We start from the raw sequence: 17,615 nt of genomic DNA, 5'->3' as shown, positions 1-17,615 counted from the left end.
TCGTCTGGACATGACGCGTTTAGAGCAAAAAGCACAGGCGGATGATCTTGTCGTGTCTTTGGGGTGATGTTGCAGATCTGTGTCTTGGGGATCAGATGCTGAGAGACAGCTCAGGAAGGATTTAACCTTAAAAAAGGAGCCGAGAACTGGCTGGTTACTGCCAAAAGTGGGAAATTTCTCCCCCTTCAACAGCCCACAAAATGGATGTCTATAACTGCAGACATCAAAATACAGTTTTCTGCATCAAATGCAGACATCAAAAAGGCAGGTGTCTCAGGCAGGTGTCTCAGGCAGCCGTTGCAGCCTTGTCTGGACCAGCTTTTCTAAGCCTATTAGTAAAAGCTATTTTTAATACCCACTCAAAACACCAACCAAATTGGTTACTTGCCAGAAGTGTTTTCCCATGCAAGTGGAGCCTAACTGCACCACAGGCCAGCTGCTGCTGGCTGTGCAGCATGACCATGAAAATCACTGCAGAGCAGGACATGGTTCTCTACACCTAGGGATGCATGGGAGCACGTCCGTGGAACGGGGGATTGCTTAATAAGGGAGTGATAGCATTGGGTGTCAAAGCACACTTTAGGTGCCAGAAAGCAGAAATGTTCCCTAAAGCTTCATTGGAAAGCCCCAAGTAAATGCGTGGTGACTTGCAGATAAGCAAGGTGTCTGTAGGCGTAATTCGGTGTTGCTCCACCAAAATCAATGAAGCTGCCTTTTACCAGCTAAGGATCTGTCCCAGAGCATGCAACTCTGGCATTAGCAGCCGTTGAAAACATCTGCCATGACAGAGGCTGAGCCCTGTTGATAAACCTGACTTTTAAAAGACTTTTCAATACAAGTCAGAAACCTCCCATGCCCCATTAAGTAATTTCCAGTAAGGTCCTTGTTATTTCTGTGCTGATCACACTCTTTCTCTTCTCTTTTTCTCTCCCCTTCCTCCTAACAAGGTTTACATGCGTGTACAGCATATGCTGTATGCACACATGAAAAAAAATTTCTATTTTTGTTTTCTGTGATGTCTCATGTTATTTTCTGTGCTCTACTGCAGTTCAAGTAACCAAAAGGGATATCATCTTTCTTTTGGATGGATCACTCAACGTCGGAAATGCCAACTTCCCCTTTGTGCGTGACTTTGTTGCCACCCTAGTTAACTACCTTGATGTCGGCAGTGACAAAATCCGAGTTGGCTTAGTGCAATTTAGTGACACTCCTAAAACCGAGTTCTTTCTATACTCGTACCAAACCAAATCAGACATAATTCAACGTATGGGGCAGCTGAGGCCCAAGGGGGGGTCAGTGCTGAACACTGGCTCTGCACTGAACTTTGTGCTTTCGAATCACTTCACGGAAGCTGGTGGGAGCAGAATAAATGAACAAGTGCCTCAGGTCCTAGTCCTGGTGACGGCAGGGAGGTCTGCTGATCCCTTCTTGCAAGTTTCCAATGAATTAGCTCGGGCTGGAGTGCTGACTTTTGCTGTTGGAGTTAGGAGTGCGGATAAGGCAGAACTTGAACAGATTGCCTTTAATCCAAGAATGGTATATTTTATGGATGATTTCAGTGCTCTGGCAGCTTTACCCCAGGAGTTAAATAAGCCTATAACAACATATGTTAGTGGAGGTGTGGAAGAGGTTCCACTCGCCCCAACAGGTAATACCTACCTTCCTTCATGTTGACTGCATAAAGTTAATCTTGTTTCTCTTGACTGTTTGTTCCCAATGTACAGCTTCACATCCGTCCAAGGCCCTGAGTCATCAAAGCGGTTAGGGCTGTGCTTAACCATCAATACGTGGCTTGACACTGGCAGCTCTTAATTTTGTTCAAGTAATTGTTAGCACACTTTAAAGACAGCACAATTTTAAGTCTTTTGGCAGGTCAGGACCAAAAGAGGATCTGAGTGAGTCTATGCCCACCAGTCACTTACTCAGGTGTTCCCTTTCTGTTGTCGTAATAATGTCACAACCTGTAAATGCATTGTCTGCACTAGCTCAGGCAATGGGAGCATGCACTTTTGTCCACAAGGAGTGGTATGGAAGCGTTAAAATCATGCCAAAGACCACAGAGGATCAGAGGTCTAGTCAGGTACAGGTGGCCGAATCCTTCCCCAGAGCCACTTTGTCAAAGTGCTGTTATCAAGCTGTCACAGAGGGGCTGAATTTGACTTCAGGTATTCAAAGTTATCCAATCCAAAAGCTGTTGGCAAGTTTAACCCTTTTTAAACAGGTATTTGCTCACTAATTCCCTTATTGTGGATATGTGCAGATGAAGACATAAGAACAGGAATGTTTAGTATGGAAAGGAGACCATCAAGATTAATATGAAAGATGTTAAGACACACAGATATGAGATGTTTGTTTTTGCCTTGGATATTCAATGAGATTAAAAGGGCATCAAATGGAAACAGGTAAAAGGCTTTTTCTCCTCCCAAAGGCATAACTCGCCTATGGATTTAGATGCTCCTTGTGATGCAGCTAAGAGAAGTACTTTAAGAGAATACAGAAAATGCTTTGTGTGTGTATGTATGTATGAATTAATGTCTATTTCTTATCTATTGAGCCTTTAAATAGAAAAAAAACCAACGAACCCTCTACTGCTGTTGTACTTCATGTCTGTATTGTCAGCACATTGCTAGACCACAAACATCACTGGCCTAATCTGAAACAGCCAATTTATGACACAACTGATATGATGTGATACAATATATGATATGACTATCTGGTGCCTGAATTTATTGAGTCTTAGGATAGAGGTGTCCTCGCTTCCCCTTCTTCCTCAGATAAATAAGTCAAAGGTACTGTTTAGTCCTGTAGCCTTTGAATACTTTGGTAAATGAAAATCAATTGCTTTGCATATTGAAACCCATCTAATTTGCAGAGAAGTTTCTAGGATGACGTTTAAGAAGAAAAATGCCTTCATATCTTTTTTTTCCCCTCTTTTCATTTTGTGAATTTATTCTAGAAAGCAAGAAAGATATTTTATTCCTGATTGATGGCTCAGCCAACCTCTTGGGTAGCTTTCCTGCTGTCCGGGACTTTGTACACAAAGTCATTTCTGACCTGAACTTGGGTCCTGATGCCACACGAGTAGCTGTAGCTCAATTCAGTGACACCATCCAAGTTGAATTTGACTTTGCCGAACTCCCATCTAAGCAAGACATGCTTCTCAAAGTGAAAAGGATGAAGATAAAAACCGGGAAGCAGCTGAACATTGGAGCTGCGCTAGATGAAGCTATAAGGAGGCTGTTTGTGAAGGAAGCTGGAAGCAGGATCGAAGAAGGGGTTCCTCAGTTTTTGGTCCTCCTTGCTGCTGGGAGATCAACCGATGATGTGGAGCAACCGTCAGATGCTCTGAAGCAAGCTGGAGTTGTGACCTTTGCTATCAAAGCCAAAAATGCTGACCCTGTAGAGCTGGAAAGGATTGTTTACGCCCCGCAATTCATTCTGAATGTCGACTCCCTCCCTCGGATTTCAGAGCTTCAGCCAAACATAGTCAACCTGTTGAAAACTATCCAGCTTCAGCCAACAGGTACAGGGACCCCCGGGATTTCCAAAAGGCGGAAAGACACCACTTACATGCCCCCCTCAATTTGGTAACAGGGGCAATTCGGTCTGGTGATGTTTAAAACGATTATGTAGAAACTGCTACTGTACTTGGATTTTCCTCTGGTCAGACCCTGATCCAGCAAAGCATTAAAGTCCAAACTGAATTTTAAAGATGAGTAAGGAAAAAGCTTTTTGTTTGGCTGCAAGAGCTGCAGTAGGTGCTGTTACCAGTGTGTAAAACATGGTACAATCCTGAAATAACAGAGAGTTGTTGCCCCAGAGATCTTGCATAAATTGATGTGCAATGCTGGGCAAGGGCTAGAAGAAGCAAATAAAGGCTTGTCTCGATTTCTCTTTCCATCCTCCCTTTTCTGGAGGAGTGGTAGGGAGTAAGGAGCACTGCAGCGTGCTGGATTCACTCTTGCTCCGTTATTTCTTACGGCATATGACGGCAGTTTCTACATTTTGTACCTACGCACCAACAAATTAGATGGTCTCGACTCAGTTACCATTACAAGCTCAGCAGATGAGTATGGATTAATTGAAGAATAAAAAAAAAATCATAAAAAGAATCACACGGCCACAATTATAAATTCACACTGTGGTACTGGAAATTATGCATTTCCAGCTGTGTGATTTCCTGAGGCAGCCCTAATTTGAGAATTAACCTGTCTCCCAACAGCAGGTGGGGACAAGGAAAAGTGTAATAACATCCACGTCATCTCTCCGTAAAAGTCCTGGGCAGATGGACTTAGAATCATAGAAACATAAAAAAGAAATAGGGCTGGAAGGGATCTCAGGGTGCCACCTGCTACATACCCCTGTCCCCAACAGGCTCTTCTTGTCCAGAACCAGCTGACATTGGTCTAATCTGTTCTGAAAACCCTCCAGTGGAGGAGATTTCCCAGCCTCCATAATCAATCTATTCAATTGTTTTTATCCGTATCAGTAGATACTTTTCCTTAATGTCTAACCTCTGCCTTCATAGTCATAGTTTAAGCCTTTTACATCTCCTTCAACTCAAGAAGGATACAGATGTCAGCTCATTCCCGTGTTTCATGTGACAGCCTTTCATTTACTTTAAGCTTGCCATGTATGTCTTTTCTCGGTCCTTGTGTCACCAGCTGTGTATCCAGCTCATTAAATCTTTCTTTGTAGGTCTTGTAGGTTTTCTACCTTTTTACCCTTGTCTCTCCAACGTCAGCCTGCTCCAAATGACCAGAACGTAACAATGGTGTCCCCTGGTGATCTCCTACCCCATCATTTCCATGCGGAGTCATTGCCCTTCCCATATTTGTGCAGCTTCTGCCTCAACATAAACTAGTGCAACTAGTGCTCTTGAATTGCATCCTCCCTTTTCAAACCACTTCTGTCTTGTCGAGATCATTTTGAATCCCTTTGACCACCAAGTACTGTGAATAATTGTGCTAATTGCTCACAAATAGCTGCATCCACCTACTTTTTCTAGTATTCTTGGCTAAAAGAGAGCCACCTCATAAGAGTACCCATGTTATTTTCCTCTTTATCTGCTATCCAGAGACTTTTGCTAGGAGTTTCTTCCCCTGCTCCTGAACTTTAGAGGAAGTGTGTGAAGCAGGGATACACCAGGCAATGTCTGCTCCCTCTTCCTACCTGTATTGCTCAACACAAGTTATATTAATATTCCAGTCCAATTCATTAACCCACCAAGTTTCCAACATTCCTCTTAAATAATAAACTTGAAGTTTGCCTTAAGACTTCAACTGCCCTTGTTAACTCTTTATACATCTAGCATTCATAAGCAGATATTTTAAGATTTTCTTCAGAGACACAGATCATGCTTCTGCTTGTCCCACTTGACCCTGCTATAAACAAGCCAATGGCACTTTTGGAGATGCTATCCATCAGTTGCTGTGTTTGAGACACAGTGATGTTTTCTGCTTGGCTGAGCCAAAGCTTTGCAATTCTGTAGTCAATAGCAGAACGCGTCAACAGTTCTCTGACCTTTGACATTTCACGGTCTTGTTTTTTTTTTTTTTAAAAGAATGTTTAGTCACAATCAACATATTTTTGTGCTTCAAGTTAGTAAAAAAAAAAAAAAAATCAGTGTCTAGCATTTTAGAAAAGCATTTCAGCATTTTAAGTTGGATGTCCTTTCCAGCAAATTCTTATTTTATCTGAGCATGTGCAGGATTATTTGTTTCTAAGTTCAGTGATGCCTCAGAAAAGCTTTTCTCTCCCTCTCTTCACCCGATCCCTGTGGGCACCCTCTCTGCAGTATGTTGTTTCATCCAGAAACTCAGTTTCCTCTGGGAGCAAAAGATCCCTAATGCCCCAGACTCCTGCTGCATATTGCAAAACCATGTGCCAGCTTCCTAGCCCCCTTGGGAGCAGACAGCTTCTCCCAGCCTCAGGTAGGAGATGGCACCCGGAGTCCCTTGGCACCCTATTTCCTATGGGTCTATGATTCTATGACTCGGTGGGTAAGGCACGGCACACGTTGCACTGTGGTTTCCACCAACTTCCACCCATCTGCCTCTTCGCCAGGGATTGCATCCAATGGCAAAGGAACCAAACGACCCGTCCTGACACCTCGCTTTCCCCTCCCTGAGCTTTTGTACTCCTTTGGTTCAATGTATGCGGAGAATAATAATCACTGCAAAGAGAATCTCACTTATTCCCCCCTTCCCTTACATGTCTCAAACAGTAGTTGAGAGAGGTGAGAAGAAGGATGTGGTGTTTCTAATTGATGGCTCGGATGGTGTCAGAAGAGGTTTCCCTCTACTGAAGACCTTTGTCCAAAGAGTTGTTGAAAGCCTGGATATCGGTCGTGACAAGGTCCGTGTCGCCGTCGCACAGTACAGCAACGTCATACAACCTGAGTTCTTACTTGACACCCACGAAGACAAAGCAGATCTCATCAGTGCCATCCAGGAGCTGAAGGTTATGGGAGGATCTCCTCTGAACACTGGAGCAGCCCTCGACTATCTCATCAAGAATGTGTTCACGGTGTCGAGCGGCAGCAGGATAGCAGAGGGCGTCCCGCAGTTCCTGATTCTGCTGACCGCTGACCGGTCCCAGGATGATGTGAGGAGGCCCTCAGTGGTCCTGAAGACGAGTGGCACGGTGCCCTTTGGCATCGGGATTGGAAATGCCGACCTCACAGAACTGCAGACGATTTCCTTCCTTCCAGATTTTGCTATCTCTGTGCCTGACTTCAGCCAGCTGGATACAGTGCAGCAGGTCGTCTCGAACAGAGTCATCCGACTGACCAAGAAAGAGATAGAGTCACTTGCCCCTGATCTGGTTTTTACATCACCCAGCCCAGGTGAGAAGATGTTTGTGTCTGCACCAAGAGCCAGCGGCAAAATATGATGTTTAGCAACATCATGGTTGCAACACAAACTGAGAAAAACAAAGATGGTCACAGCTAAGACTCCGAGTCCATCTTGGTCTCACTGTTGATGTACTTAGGGTTGGCAGGAGCTGTGTAATTAAGCTGAGCCACCTTTAAGCCCAGTCCCTCAAGGTGGTCCATGTTGTATCCACATGGAAAACCCACAAAGTGAATGCTATGACCTTAATCTTATTTTAAGTTGGTGGATTTTTAAGTCCATGCTATTCCTCCTGGAATGGAAATTGCGTCATTTAGATGCTACAGGGACGCCTTCACACCACTATAAATCAAGGTCAGCTTTCTGCTAAATGTAAGACCTGCTGATGTAGCTTACATTTTCCACACTCATTCACTGGGGGAAGGGAAACTGGAAGCGGGCGTCAGGAAAAGGATCAGATCTTCCATTTCTGGTCTCACTTGGAATGAAATCCAGACAGCATGTGCCTGGGATGAAGGGTATCCACCCCAGATCAGTCCCTTTGAAGTCCACCATCCTACTCTATCTGTTCCTTCCCTTCAGAGCCACACTGCTTTCCTCCATCCCCATTTATCAGTGTGATATTCAGCAATAATCAGGCTCTGACCTGAATTACCACTGCAGGAAACATTTAATTAGGAAGCAAAAAGTCATCCTGGAAAGGCAGAAGCTGGGAGAATAATAGGATAGAAGCTTTCCTAGAGAACAAAGCCAAAGAAAGAGGGGTGGTACTGAGTGTAAAACAACCCCAGGCTGCCTGGCAACCTGCCCTGAGTAAGGAGCATCACCAGGCTACATTTCTTTGGGTGGAGATCCCACAGGAATTATTGTTGCAGGTTTCCCCTGCTCCCTCTTGCTTCCTTTGCTCTGGAAGTTGCTGTTCTTGCACTGCCTGGGGTCTGCACTAGCAGACCAGTCCTGTCTCTGGGTTGAACCCAGAGCTGCCTGCTGGGGCTCCCAGGAGATATCACAGGCAACAAAACAACGAGCATCCTCCCCATAGCCAAAGGCATGGGCCAGTGGTGTAGATGATGAACTTAGCTGCTCTCCATAAGCAATGCCTCATGCATCTTCTGACTACTGCCTTCTTTCCTGCAGCGGGAGTGAAGAGGGATGTCGTGTTCATGGTTGACGGCTCCCGCTATGCTGCCCAGGAGTTCTACCTTGTCCGTGATCTCATTGAGAGGATAGTGAACAACCTGGACGTGGGCTTTGACACCACCAGGATTTCAGTGGTCCAGTTCAGCGAGCATCCCCACGTGGAGTTCCTGCTCAATGCCCACTCCACCAAGGATGAGGTGCAGAGTGCCGTGAGACGGCTGCGGCCGCAGGGTGGCCAGCAGGTGAATGTGGGGGAGGCCCTTGAGTTTGTGGCAAAGACCATCTTCACCCGGCCTTCTGGGAGCCGCATAGAGGAGGGCGTCCCTCAGTTTTTGATCATCCTCTCCTCCCGCAAGTCTGATGATGACTTAGAGTACCCATCACTCCAAGTCAAACAAGTGGGGGTGGCACCTATGGTGATAGCGAAGAACGTGGATCCTGAGGAGATGGTACAGATTTCCCTTAGTCCTGATTATGTATTCCAAGTCTCCAGCTTCCAGGAACTGCCCAGCCTCGAGCAGAAGCTGCTGACTCCTATTGAAACGCTGACTGGGGACCAAATCAGACGGCTGCTGGGAGATGTGCAACCCCCCGTAGGTAAGGCTCTGTCAACACCAGCTGCCTCTGGGCTGCTATTCAAGTAAATGTTGCCCAAATGTGTAAATAACTTTCCATCCCTTCTCTATAAACCAACATTTTCCTTAGTTAAAAGCAAAGGTGTAGCACATATACAGTTTTAGAAGGAAACTTTTAGATATATGGAAATTCTATACAAGTACCTAAACACATTACTTATGATTTTCAAGTCAAGTACCTAAATAAGTTACCTATTTTGATTTTCAAGTCAAATACCACAATGTGTACAATTGCCTATGCCCATTTAGCAGCTCTCTAGGAAAGAGACGTAAAGCTGGGGCAAAATGAAGCTGAAAACATTGAAAAATCCAGAGAAGAGCGTTAATGAATGAAACAGATAAGGTTCTGAGTAATGCATGCTTCAAATATTAGGCAGACTGCTAACACATGCATGCACACTTGCACACAAGCCCTTTTGGAGAGGGTCCCTGAAGCACCATGCTTAAAGTTGGCTAAAATATGCTGTGTAGTTTTACATCACACAAGAGCAGATAGCACAGAAATCCTCCAGCAAAGCTTAAGCTAAGACTTGGCAGGCAAATAATTTCCTCTCTTCTTGCTTCCCTGCAGATATTTCTGGTGATGAAAAGGACATAGTCTTCCTTATTGACAGCTCTGACAGTGTTAGGCCTGACGGGCTTGCTCACATTCGGGATTTCATTAGCAGAATTGTTCAGCAGCTGGAAGTTGGGCCAAACAAAGTGCGAATCGGCGTGGTGCAGTTCAGCAATAATGTCTTCCCTGAGTTCTACCTGAAGACCCACAAGTCCAAAAATGCCGTCCTGCAAGCCATCCGCCGCTTGAGGCTTAGAGGGGGGTCCCCCGTGAACGCTGGCAAAGCCCTAGACTACGTGGTGAAGAACTACTTCATCAAGTCTGCGGGGAGCAGGATAGAAGATGGAGTGCCCCAGCACCTAGTCGTCATCCTCGGAGACCGGTCCCAGGATGACGTGAACAGGCCTGCTAACGTGATCACTTCAACCAGCATTAAACCTCTGGGTGTTGGAGCCAGGAATGTGGACAGGGACCAGCTGCAGGTCATTACCAATGATCCTGAGCGTGTGCTTGTGGTACAGGACTTCACAGAACTCCCAACTTTAGAAAAGAATGTGCAGAGCATTCTTGAAGAGCTTCCGATACCTACAACAGAAACCCCTGGACCTTTAGGACCTGGTAAGGCTGCTATTCACCCTGTAGACTTTTCTGGACAGAGATAGAATTTGTATAATGTGAAAATGATTCTTTCCTATGCTCAACATAACACTTTTTGATTCCCAACCATTTAGTCGCATTGCTTTAAAGAACACTTTGAAGAAGATCTTGTTGAGCATAGGAAAGAATAGAATTAATTTGAAATGAGATGAGGGTGTCTATCACAAAAACAAGTAATGTTGTATGAAGTATAATAAATGTGTTGTATAAAACCTTTCTTCTTGTACAGATGTAAAACCATGTCAAAGACCGATGAAACTAAAAAGGTAGAAAGAAGAGAGAAACACACCACTACTTCACAAAACACTAAGCATCTTAAATATTATAGATGCCACAAACAATTCTTAACGGTGTTTTCTTTGTAATCTTTTCAGGAGGCAAAAAGCAGGCTGACATTGTGTTTTTGCTGGATGGGTCCATCAATCTGGGGAGGGATAACTTCCAAGAAGTTCTCCAGTTTGTCTACTCTGTGGTGGACGCCATTTATAGGGATGGAGACTCTATCCAGGTAGGACTGGCCCAGTACAACTCAGATGTCACCGATGAGTTTTTCCTCAAGGACTACTCCACCAAACCTCAGATTTTAGATGCCATCAACAAAGTCATCTACAAAGGCGGCCGAGTGGCAAACACTGGCGCAGCCATCAAACACATCCAGGCAAAACACTTTGTGAAGGAGGCCGGCAGCCGAATCGACCAGAGGGTGCCCCAGATTGCCTTCATCGTCACGGGTGGGAAGTCGTCAGACGACGGGCCGAGTGCCTCCTTGGAAATCACGCAGAAAGGCGTCAAGGTATTTGCGGTCGGCGTGAGAAACATTGACCTGAAGGAAGTCAGCAGGCTGGCCAGCGAGAGTGCCACGAGTTTCAGAGCATCCACAGCCCAGGAGCTGTCTGAGCTGAATGAGCAGGTCCTGGTTACGCTGGAAGCCGCTATGGAGGAGAAATTGTGCCCAGGAACGACAGACGTTACAAGAGGTAAGCGCGATCCTTTCATAATGTGCTCAGGTCATTCCTGAGTGTGTCTTTTAAAATCCAATGTGTTTTGGTGGACTTGTTCAGCCTGCTTTTTGCTTTGCCTATAGCCTGAGGTGCAGCATGGGCTCAGACCTCCTCCATGAGCGTGGTGGTAGGCTGCAAGCCTTTGGTACAAGAGCTGCCTGTTTGTGTGCTTCAGCACGTGAATGACTGGTGTACCATCACCGCAGAGGTGCAGCCGTGGTGGAATAATTTCAGATATGACAAGCAGGCACTAAATCACTGGCCTCCTACCACCGCATCGGAGGGGCTCCTTTATTTAGCTGCCTTTAGACTGAATCTCACTACCTTCCTCCCCAGATGTGTAGGCATATGATGCCAGTAGCATGTTGGCAGACCAACTTGTTTAGTGCCAAAACAAAAAGTGACGGTCCTTGTTTTGCCCACTGTGTTTATAACAAGTCAATTGGACTCCTTGGTCATTCAGTCCCTGGCATGCATGGTGTGCTGGAAATCAGAATTTCTCCTGTCCGATCATCCAGGGTGCCCACTTGATCTCGTGACAGGTATATGAGAAAACGCTAGGGCACAAGTGGTTGTAGTTTAAGGTAAAATTGCCCTAAAAAGGAATCCCACGATTTGGCTACTTGGAGTCAGTAAGCAAGCTGGTATTGCCATCAAACCAGACTCCCAGCAGCTGGTTTAACTTACTACAGTACGGCAAATCCTACTCCCAGCACAACTGACCATAGCTCAACCCTCTGGCTTTTGAGCAGAGGCGTCTCCTGAGCCTCTGGAGAAGCTGAAGGAGCGCCACAGCAGCCCTGAGCTGAGCAGCAGCTCCAGCCAAGATGAAAAACTGAGCACAGAGAAAAGCAAACTGCTGCTGGTGGTAACCGTGAGTGCTTCTCGAATGCAGCACCAGTGTGATTAATATCACAGAAATTTCAAACACCTCCCTGCTTGAAAGCTCATGTAGGTGCAGGAGATGTTACATCCAGATGAAAGGCATCCCGCAGCCTGATTTCCCTGTGCTCCAGACCAATGGGCAGCTCGGTGGCTGCAGGGTGGCTCCAAGCCCACGCTAATTATTCCTGCAGAAAGGCAGACTGTGCATCACCTCCTGAGCTTGAGCTGAGCAACTTCAATGCTTCTTTCTGCACTAATTCCCAGCTATCCCATATAAATCCTAGCTATACCTTTCAGGGACTTGAGATCAGTCATCTGATTGTCACCTCCCTGTACATCCCCCTGACTGGAGGACAGTTGCTTCAAGCACAGGCAGAAGGTGCATGCACACTGTGCAAGTACTGACAGGTTTTCATGCAGTGGAGAGAAAGCAGCAGTCTTGGCTGCCTGATGAAAATGCAAAATTCTGTTAGACTTGGTTTAGTAGGCTCATCCCAATGCTAAGCAAGACTTGCACAGGAAAAAAATTTTAAAATTAATAAAATGCAGATTTTTCCCAGGTTAACATTGCTATAACGAAAGGAAGCCTTGAGGCACTTGTGTATCAAATGGTGGCAGTTCTCGATGCAGAGAGTGTCTTCTCTAAAGACTAATAGAATAACTAGGAAAGTCATTATTTGAAAAGCAATGGTTGTATTGCTCAACAGTGTGACGCTCTCTTCTCCTCTCTTTCTGCATTTCCCTTTCAGATTGCGACTTAGATGTGATACTTGGCTTCGATGTCACGGATGTCGGGCCTGGCCAAAATATATTTAATTCCCAGAGAGGTCTGGAGTCCAGAGTTGAGACCGTGCTGAACAGAATAACGCAGATGCAGAAGATCAGCTGCACCGGCAACCAGGCACCCAACGTCAGGGTAGCCATCATGGCCCAGGCTCGCGGGGGGCCCGTGGAGGGACTGGACTTCTCCGAGTACGAGCTTGAGCTCTTCGAGAGGTTTCAAGGCATGCGCACCCGCGGGCCCTATTTTCTCACGGCAGATACACTGAGGTCCTACCTGAAGAAATTCAGATCTGCACCCTCCAGCAGCACCAAGGTAAGTCAAAACCAAGGCCACTGGGATGGTGTTGGCCAGGAAAGCTGACTCCTGATGTATTTTAGTTGGCAAAGCAACTGTAAATTCATAATAAATTAAATAAATAAATTTATTCATTAAATAAACAAATTTATTGCAGCCGGTACCCATGAGCACTGCTTGGCTGCAAACTATTCCTTTCCAGATTTTCCCTGTTCGTGCTTTAGGAACAAACAACTGCATGGTATGATGTACCTAAATCTGGCACAGAAATGCAAAGTTTCTTGGCCTGGAAAGGGCGTAGCAATTCCCCCATCTCCTCTCAGATGAATCATCCCTTGGAAGAAGGCCCTTCAGGTTGCACATTGATTATGTTTCACACCTGAAATATTCTGGGTCCTTGTCCTGGTTTCAACTGGGATAGAGTTAATTTTCTTCCTAGTAGCTGGTACAGTGCTGTGTTTTGGATTTAGGATGAGAACAATGTTGATAACGCACCGATGTTTTAGTTGTTGCCCAGTAGTGCTTACACTAGTCAAGGACTTTTCAGTTTCCCATGCTCTACCGACTGAGAAGGCTGGAGGTGCACAAGAAGCTGGGAGGGGGCACAGCCAGGACAGCTGACCCAAACTGGCCAAAGGGATATTCCATACCATGTGACGTCATGCTCAGTACATAAACTGGGGAAAGCTGGCCGGGGGGGCCGCTGTTCAGGGACTGGATGGGCATCAGTCGGCAGGTGGTGAGCAATTGCATCGTGCATCACTTGCTTTATATATTCTTCTTATTATTATTACTATTATTAGTAGTATTTTATTTTATTTTGATTATTAACCTGTTTTTATCTCAACCCATGAGTTTTCTCACTGTTACTCTTCCGATTCTCTCTCCCATCCCACGCCGGGGGGCGGGGGTGGGTAGTGAGCGAGCTGTGTGGTGCTCAGTTTAACCTCAGACTGAGGTTAAACCATGACAGTCCTGACATAAATTTGTTTTTCTCCCAGGTCATAATCCATTTCACTGATGGTGCAGATGACTCGATAGATCAGCTGGAGGCTGCTTCATCTGCCTTGCATACAGAAGGTAACTTTTTTACTCTTCAAGGCAGTGATTATAGTCCATGTTAACAGGTGGCCCGTTTTACCACCATTTCTCACGAATCCACCAGCTTTTGATAGTAATGAATAAGGATTTCATGATTTCTAGATGCACTTGCTGTTCTTCATTGCCTTCCTGTGATATTTAGCTACCTTGCTGGCACTTAAGTGTGAGGGTAACTTGCACTGAATGTGCTTGAAGATGCTTGTTCTCGATTGAATAAGCTCCGTTTGCAATCGAAGAGGCGGATAATGACCCGTCCTTACAGGGGAGGGTGTGCAGGCTCTGCAGAGCACCTCGCCCCATCACACAGCCCCTTCTGCTTCCCCCCGCCTCAGGTGTCAGCGCTCTCATCTTCGTGGGGCTGGACCGAGTGAGCAATTTTGACAAAGTGATGCAGCTGGAGTTTGGTCGTGGGTTCACCTACAACAGACCTCTAAGAGTTAATCTGCTGGACTTGGATTTCGAGCTGGCAGAGCAGCTCGTAAGTAACTTGGCACAGGCAGCACTGCCTTGTAATGCTGGAGGAAAGCCGATGGCTGGATCTCCTGCGGGGCTGAACCGTGGCTGAATTACACCCTCTTGGCTCTGGTCCTCTCCCCTCCCTACCTCACGTCAGCTCTTTTAACAGATGCCACAGCAAATAAAGTTAAGAGCAGATCATGGTGCTGCCTGGTCTTGTACCACTCCTGGAGAAGCTGTACTCCAGCCAAGGCTACAGCGCATTAAGCACGATGGGATTAGGTCAAATGGGGTGGGATAAGATGCCATCAAATGCTGCCATGCCAAAAAGCCCGCCCTCCGCCTATATTTATACCGTTGTTTTTTTTTAACCTTGTGGGTAATGCACTGTCATGCCTTGTCAGTGCTAAATCTCTTGCAGAAGCACTGCTTTCTAGGTTTCTTTCCCCGAGCTGATACACTGCCTGTATTTCAGACATGCTTTTAACAGATAAAGGAGTTATCCTTTCTTCTTCATAGATTTACTTTCCTCCCGTGTATGTAGTCCCTCTCGAGTTTGTTGAGTTAATTTGGTATCAACCTTGGTATGTCCAGTTCCTCCCAACTTCACATCTGCTACCAGCATTGTTAAGTTCCTTTTCCAGTAGATTTAATAAGATTGGGCTTAACCACTGATCCATGTGGTAACCTTGCTGGGCCCTTCTCTGCAAATCAAAGTGCAGCTACTTGGGAGTGAACCTTGGTTTTTGGGATAAAAGCTGGTCTTCAGCCCATCCCCAAATAATTCAGTTGCCTAGGAAAATCCTTTCAAAATGTAAATGTGCAAAGCTGGCAGGAAACGTTTGCAGCCAGCAATGTACTTGGCAAAGAAAGTGTTTTTTTTTCTTTCTATTGGATGATGCAAAACCAAGCTGTGATTTCTCTGAATCTGTATCTTTCTTTTTTTTTTTTTCCTTTTTCCTCTTTTGCTGTGTGCTCACAAATTGTTCTCAGCCTGCAGGTTGCTGGTGAGCTACTCACTACAACAACTTTCTTGTGGCCTATTCCATAGCCTGGATTTGTTTCTCTGGAGATGAGATTGCTCTCTTCAGTGACAGGCACTGCTCTGGGGACTGATCTCCTACTAAATGCTCTCTACAAATTCTGCCCCACACGGTTCCCAATTAAAACCCTTGCCTCTGATTCCAAAAGATAATGTTGACTGCTGCTTCCTAACCTTGCAACCTAACCAGTCTGCCAACACACACCTCTTTCTCCTGCTGTCATGAGTGGTTCAAGGCAGAGACACCCCAAAATGCTGCCAGACCGATGCTATGCTTGGCACAGAAGCAATTGCACAGACTCGAGGGCTTGCAGGAGTTATGGTGTTGGGGCTCTGCTAGGTTTCTAACACCTTCCCATTATGTCATGTGCATTTTGCTGCAGGACAACATCGCAGAGAGGATGTGCTGCAAAGTCCCATGCAAGTGCTCAGGGCAGAGAGGGGACAGAGGTGTGCTGGGCCCCATAGGACCAAAGGTAGGTCACTTCATCTGGTGATGAAGGGTCCCTGTGAAGGTCAGTGTCCACCACAGTGGTGATGGGTGGGTGATGTGCAGGCTGCATACGTTGTAACGGGTGATGCTAACGGGAAGGTCATCTCCACTTACCCCCCATTTTAAAACTGGCCCTGGGCCATGCACAGCGGTTGAGAGCTGCTCTTCTTCCCTTTCCTCACAGCCTCTGTGTTGTAAAACAACCAATAGGGCAGGGATGAGTGGCTGGAAGGAGGGGGTGAAGTGTCTTGTGAAACAATTTAAGGATGTCAAAGGGAGGTGGTTTCTCTCATAAACTTGTTTACACAGATGACCAAGCAGCTGCTTTGTGCAAATCTAGGGAAATCTTGAATATCAATTTAGAGGGAGATCACAGAACTATGAAAGAAATGCAGAATCCTCTCTGTTGTCTTCTAGGGTGCCACGGGTGATCTTGGCTATGGAGGCTATCCTGGTGATGAAGGAGGACCGGTGAGTGATTGCCCCTGCTCTGCACAGTACTGCTCAAATTAGGGACCTCACCATAGTGAAGTGTTTGGAGGCTCTTTCACTAAATATTTTCTGCTGGGGATGTGGGCGTGAATTAGACAAAAGAGCAAGCAGAAGTTTGTGTTTTCTCCCACCTGATGGTCTGAGAGCTGGTCCCAGCTGCTCCTGGGGGAAGGTCAGTAAGGAGCTGCTTGAGAGCTGGAGAAGGCATGATGGGGGGAATAACTCCCATTATTTGATGTGACCCAGCTCTGTGCTATTCCTCCAAGGCAGGTGGGAATGTTTGCAGCTGTTTCCCAACACCTGTGAGCAGGGCAGGGTGACTATGAACACAATAAAATCCCCAATGTCATTAAAGCTGCAGCCTATGCCAAAGTTATCCATACTAAATGCAGCTGAAAGATTTGAGTTAGTCCAAGAATGGGACCAAGAAGGGGTGTTTCTATCCATCACAGTGGCAGACAACATGAGTCCCATGACTTCTTATTTCATGAATCCCACGTCACCCCTGGAATAAACAACTCCCCACGCATCACACCCAAGAGGTGAAGCCGAGGCCAAGGGGCTGGCGGTGCTCATCGCTTTTCCAATAGCACGGGCAGGGTCCAAATGTTGCTGTCAGATATCGCGTGCGATGCAATGTTTTCCTGGGGCTTTAAGGTCAGGATGGGATTAGACGTCTATGCAGAGCTCTGAGGGTTTCATCTTGTCATTTTATTTTTGAAGGAGAAGGTTTATAAAGCTCTCTCATAGCTGAGAGTTGGGGAAGGATGTTTCTCTCTCAGTGATGAAGACTTGCAGTTGGTCTCTACATGAGGAATGTTGTGGGCAGGAGATGTGGGGTGGCTGGGCGTTGACCTTTCAAAACCTGATGCTCTGTTTTGCTCCTGCTTCCAAGCCACCTCCTGCGCTTGCTGATGCATGTGGCTAGCTGAAGAAACGCACTTAGCAGGCAAACCCTGACCGTTGCATTTTCTCCTCCATGCCACAGGGTGAGCGTGGACCACCGGGTGTGAACGGGACGCAGGGTTTCCAGGGATGCCCCGGGCACAGAGGAACCAAGGTACGTGCAGAAGGAGCCTGCACAGAGCAGACACAGAGTCCAGCTGGTGGGAGTCCACTGAGGGCAAGTCCTGCTGCTTTAGGATGTCACGCAACAGCCGCCAAGTCCACTCGAGTGGTGGTGTCCACCTGGCCAAGCACCAAGGCTTTCAGAAGGTGTCATGGC

The 17,615-nt window shown here is 46.3% G+C and overlaps 1 protein-coding gene across 7 annotated transcripts in view; it reads left to right on the top strand.

Annotated features, from left to right (window-relative positions):
* Positions 1 to 17,615, top strand: part of COL6A3 (collagen type VI alpha 3 chain) — a 64,395-nt gene that overhangs the window by 21,662 nt on the left and 25,118 nt on the right. For 5 of the 7 annotated variants that reach the window (XM_076342058.1, XM_076342057.1, XM_076342056.1 and 2 more), the window contains 12 exons: positions 1,049 to 1,648; positions 2,957 to 3,523; positions 6,227 to 6,847; positions 7,992 to 8,591; positions 9,201 to 9,803; positions 10,217 to 10,819; positions 12,478 to 12,824; positions 13,808 to 13,886; positions 14,240 to 14,385; positions 15,789 to 15,881; positions 16,316 to 16,369; positions 17,379 to 17,450. In XM_076342058.1, coding sequence (XP_076198173.1) covers positions 1,049 to 1,648; positions 2,957 to 3,523; positions 6,227 to 6,847; positions 7,992 to 8,591; positions 9,201 to 9,803; positions 10,217 to 10,819; positions 12,478 to 12,824; positions 13,808 to 13,886; positions 14,240 to 14,385; positions 15,789 to 15,881; positions 16,316 to 16,369; positions 17,379 to 17,450 — 4,385 coding nt within the window. The remainder of the gene's footprint in view (positions 1 to 1,048; positions 1,649 to 2,956; positions 3,524 to 6,226; positions 6,848 to 7,991; positions 8,592 to 9,200; positions 9,804 to 10,216; positions 10,820 to 12,477; positions 12,825 to 13,807; positions 13,887 to 14,239; positions 14,386 to 15,788; positions 15,882 to 16,315; positions 16,370 to 17,378; positions 17,451 to 17,615) is intronic. The other 2 variants (XM_076342054.1, XM_076342059.1) reach the window with 2 other exon arrangements.

Source organism: Aptenodytes patagonicus, chromosome 6 (assembly GCF_965638725.1).
Source record: "Aptenodytes patagonicus chromosome 6, bAptPat1.pri.cur, whole genome shotgun sequence".
NCBI classification, from domain to species: domain Eukaryota; kingdom Metazoa; phylum Chordata; class Aves; order Sphenisciformes; family Spheniscidae; genus Aptenodytes; species Aptenodytes patagonicus.
This window is presented reverse-complemented; position numbering and strand designations above follow the sequence as displayed.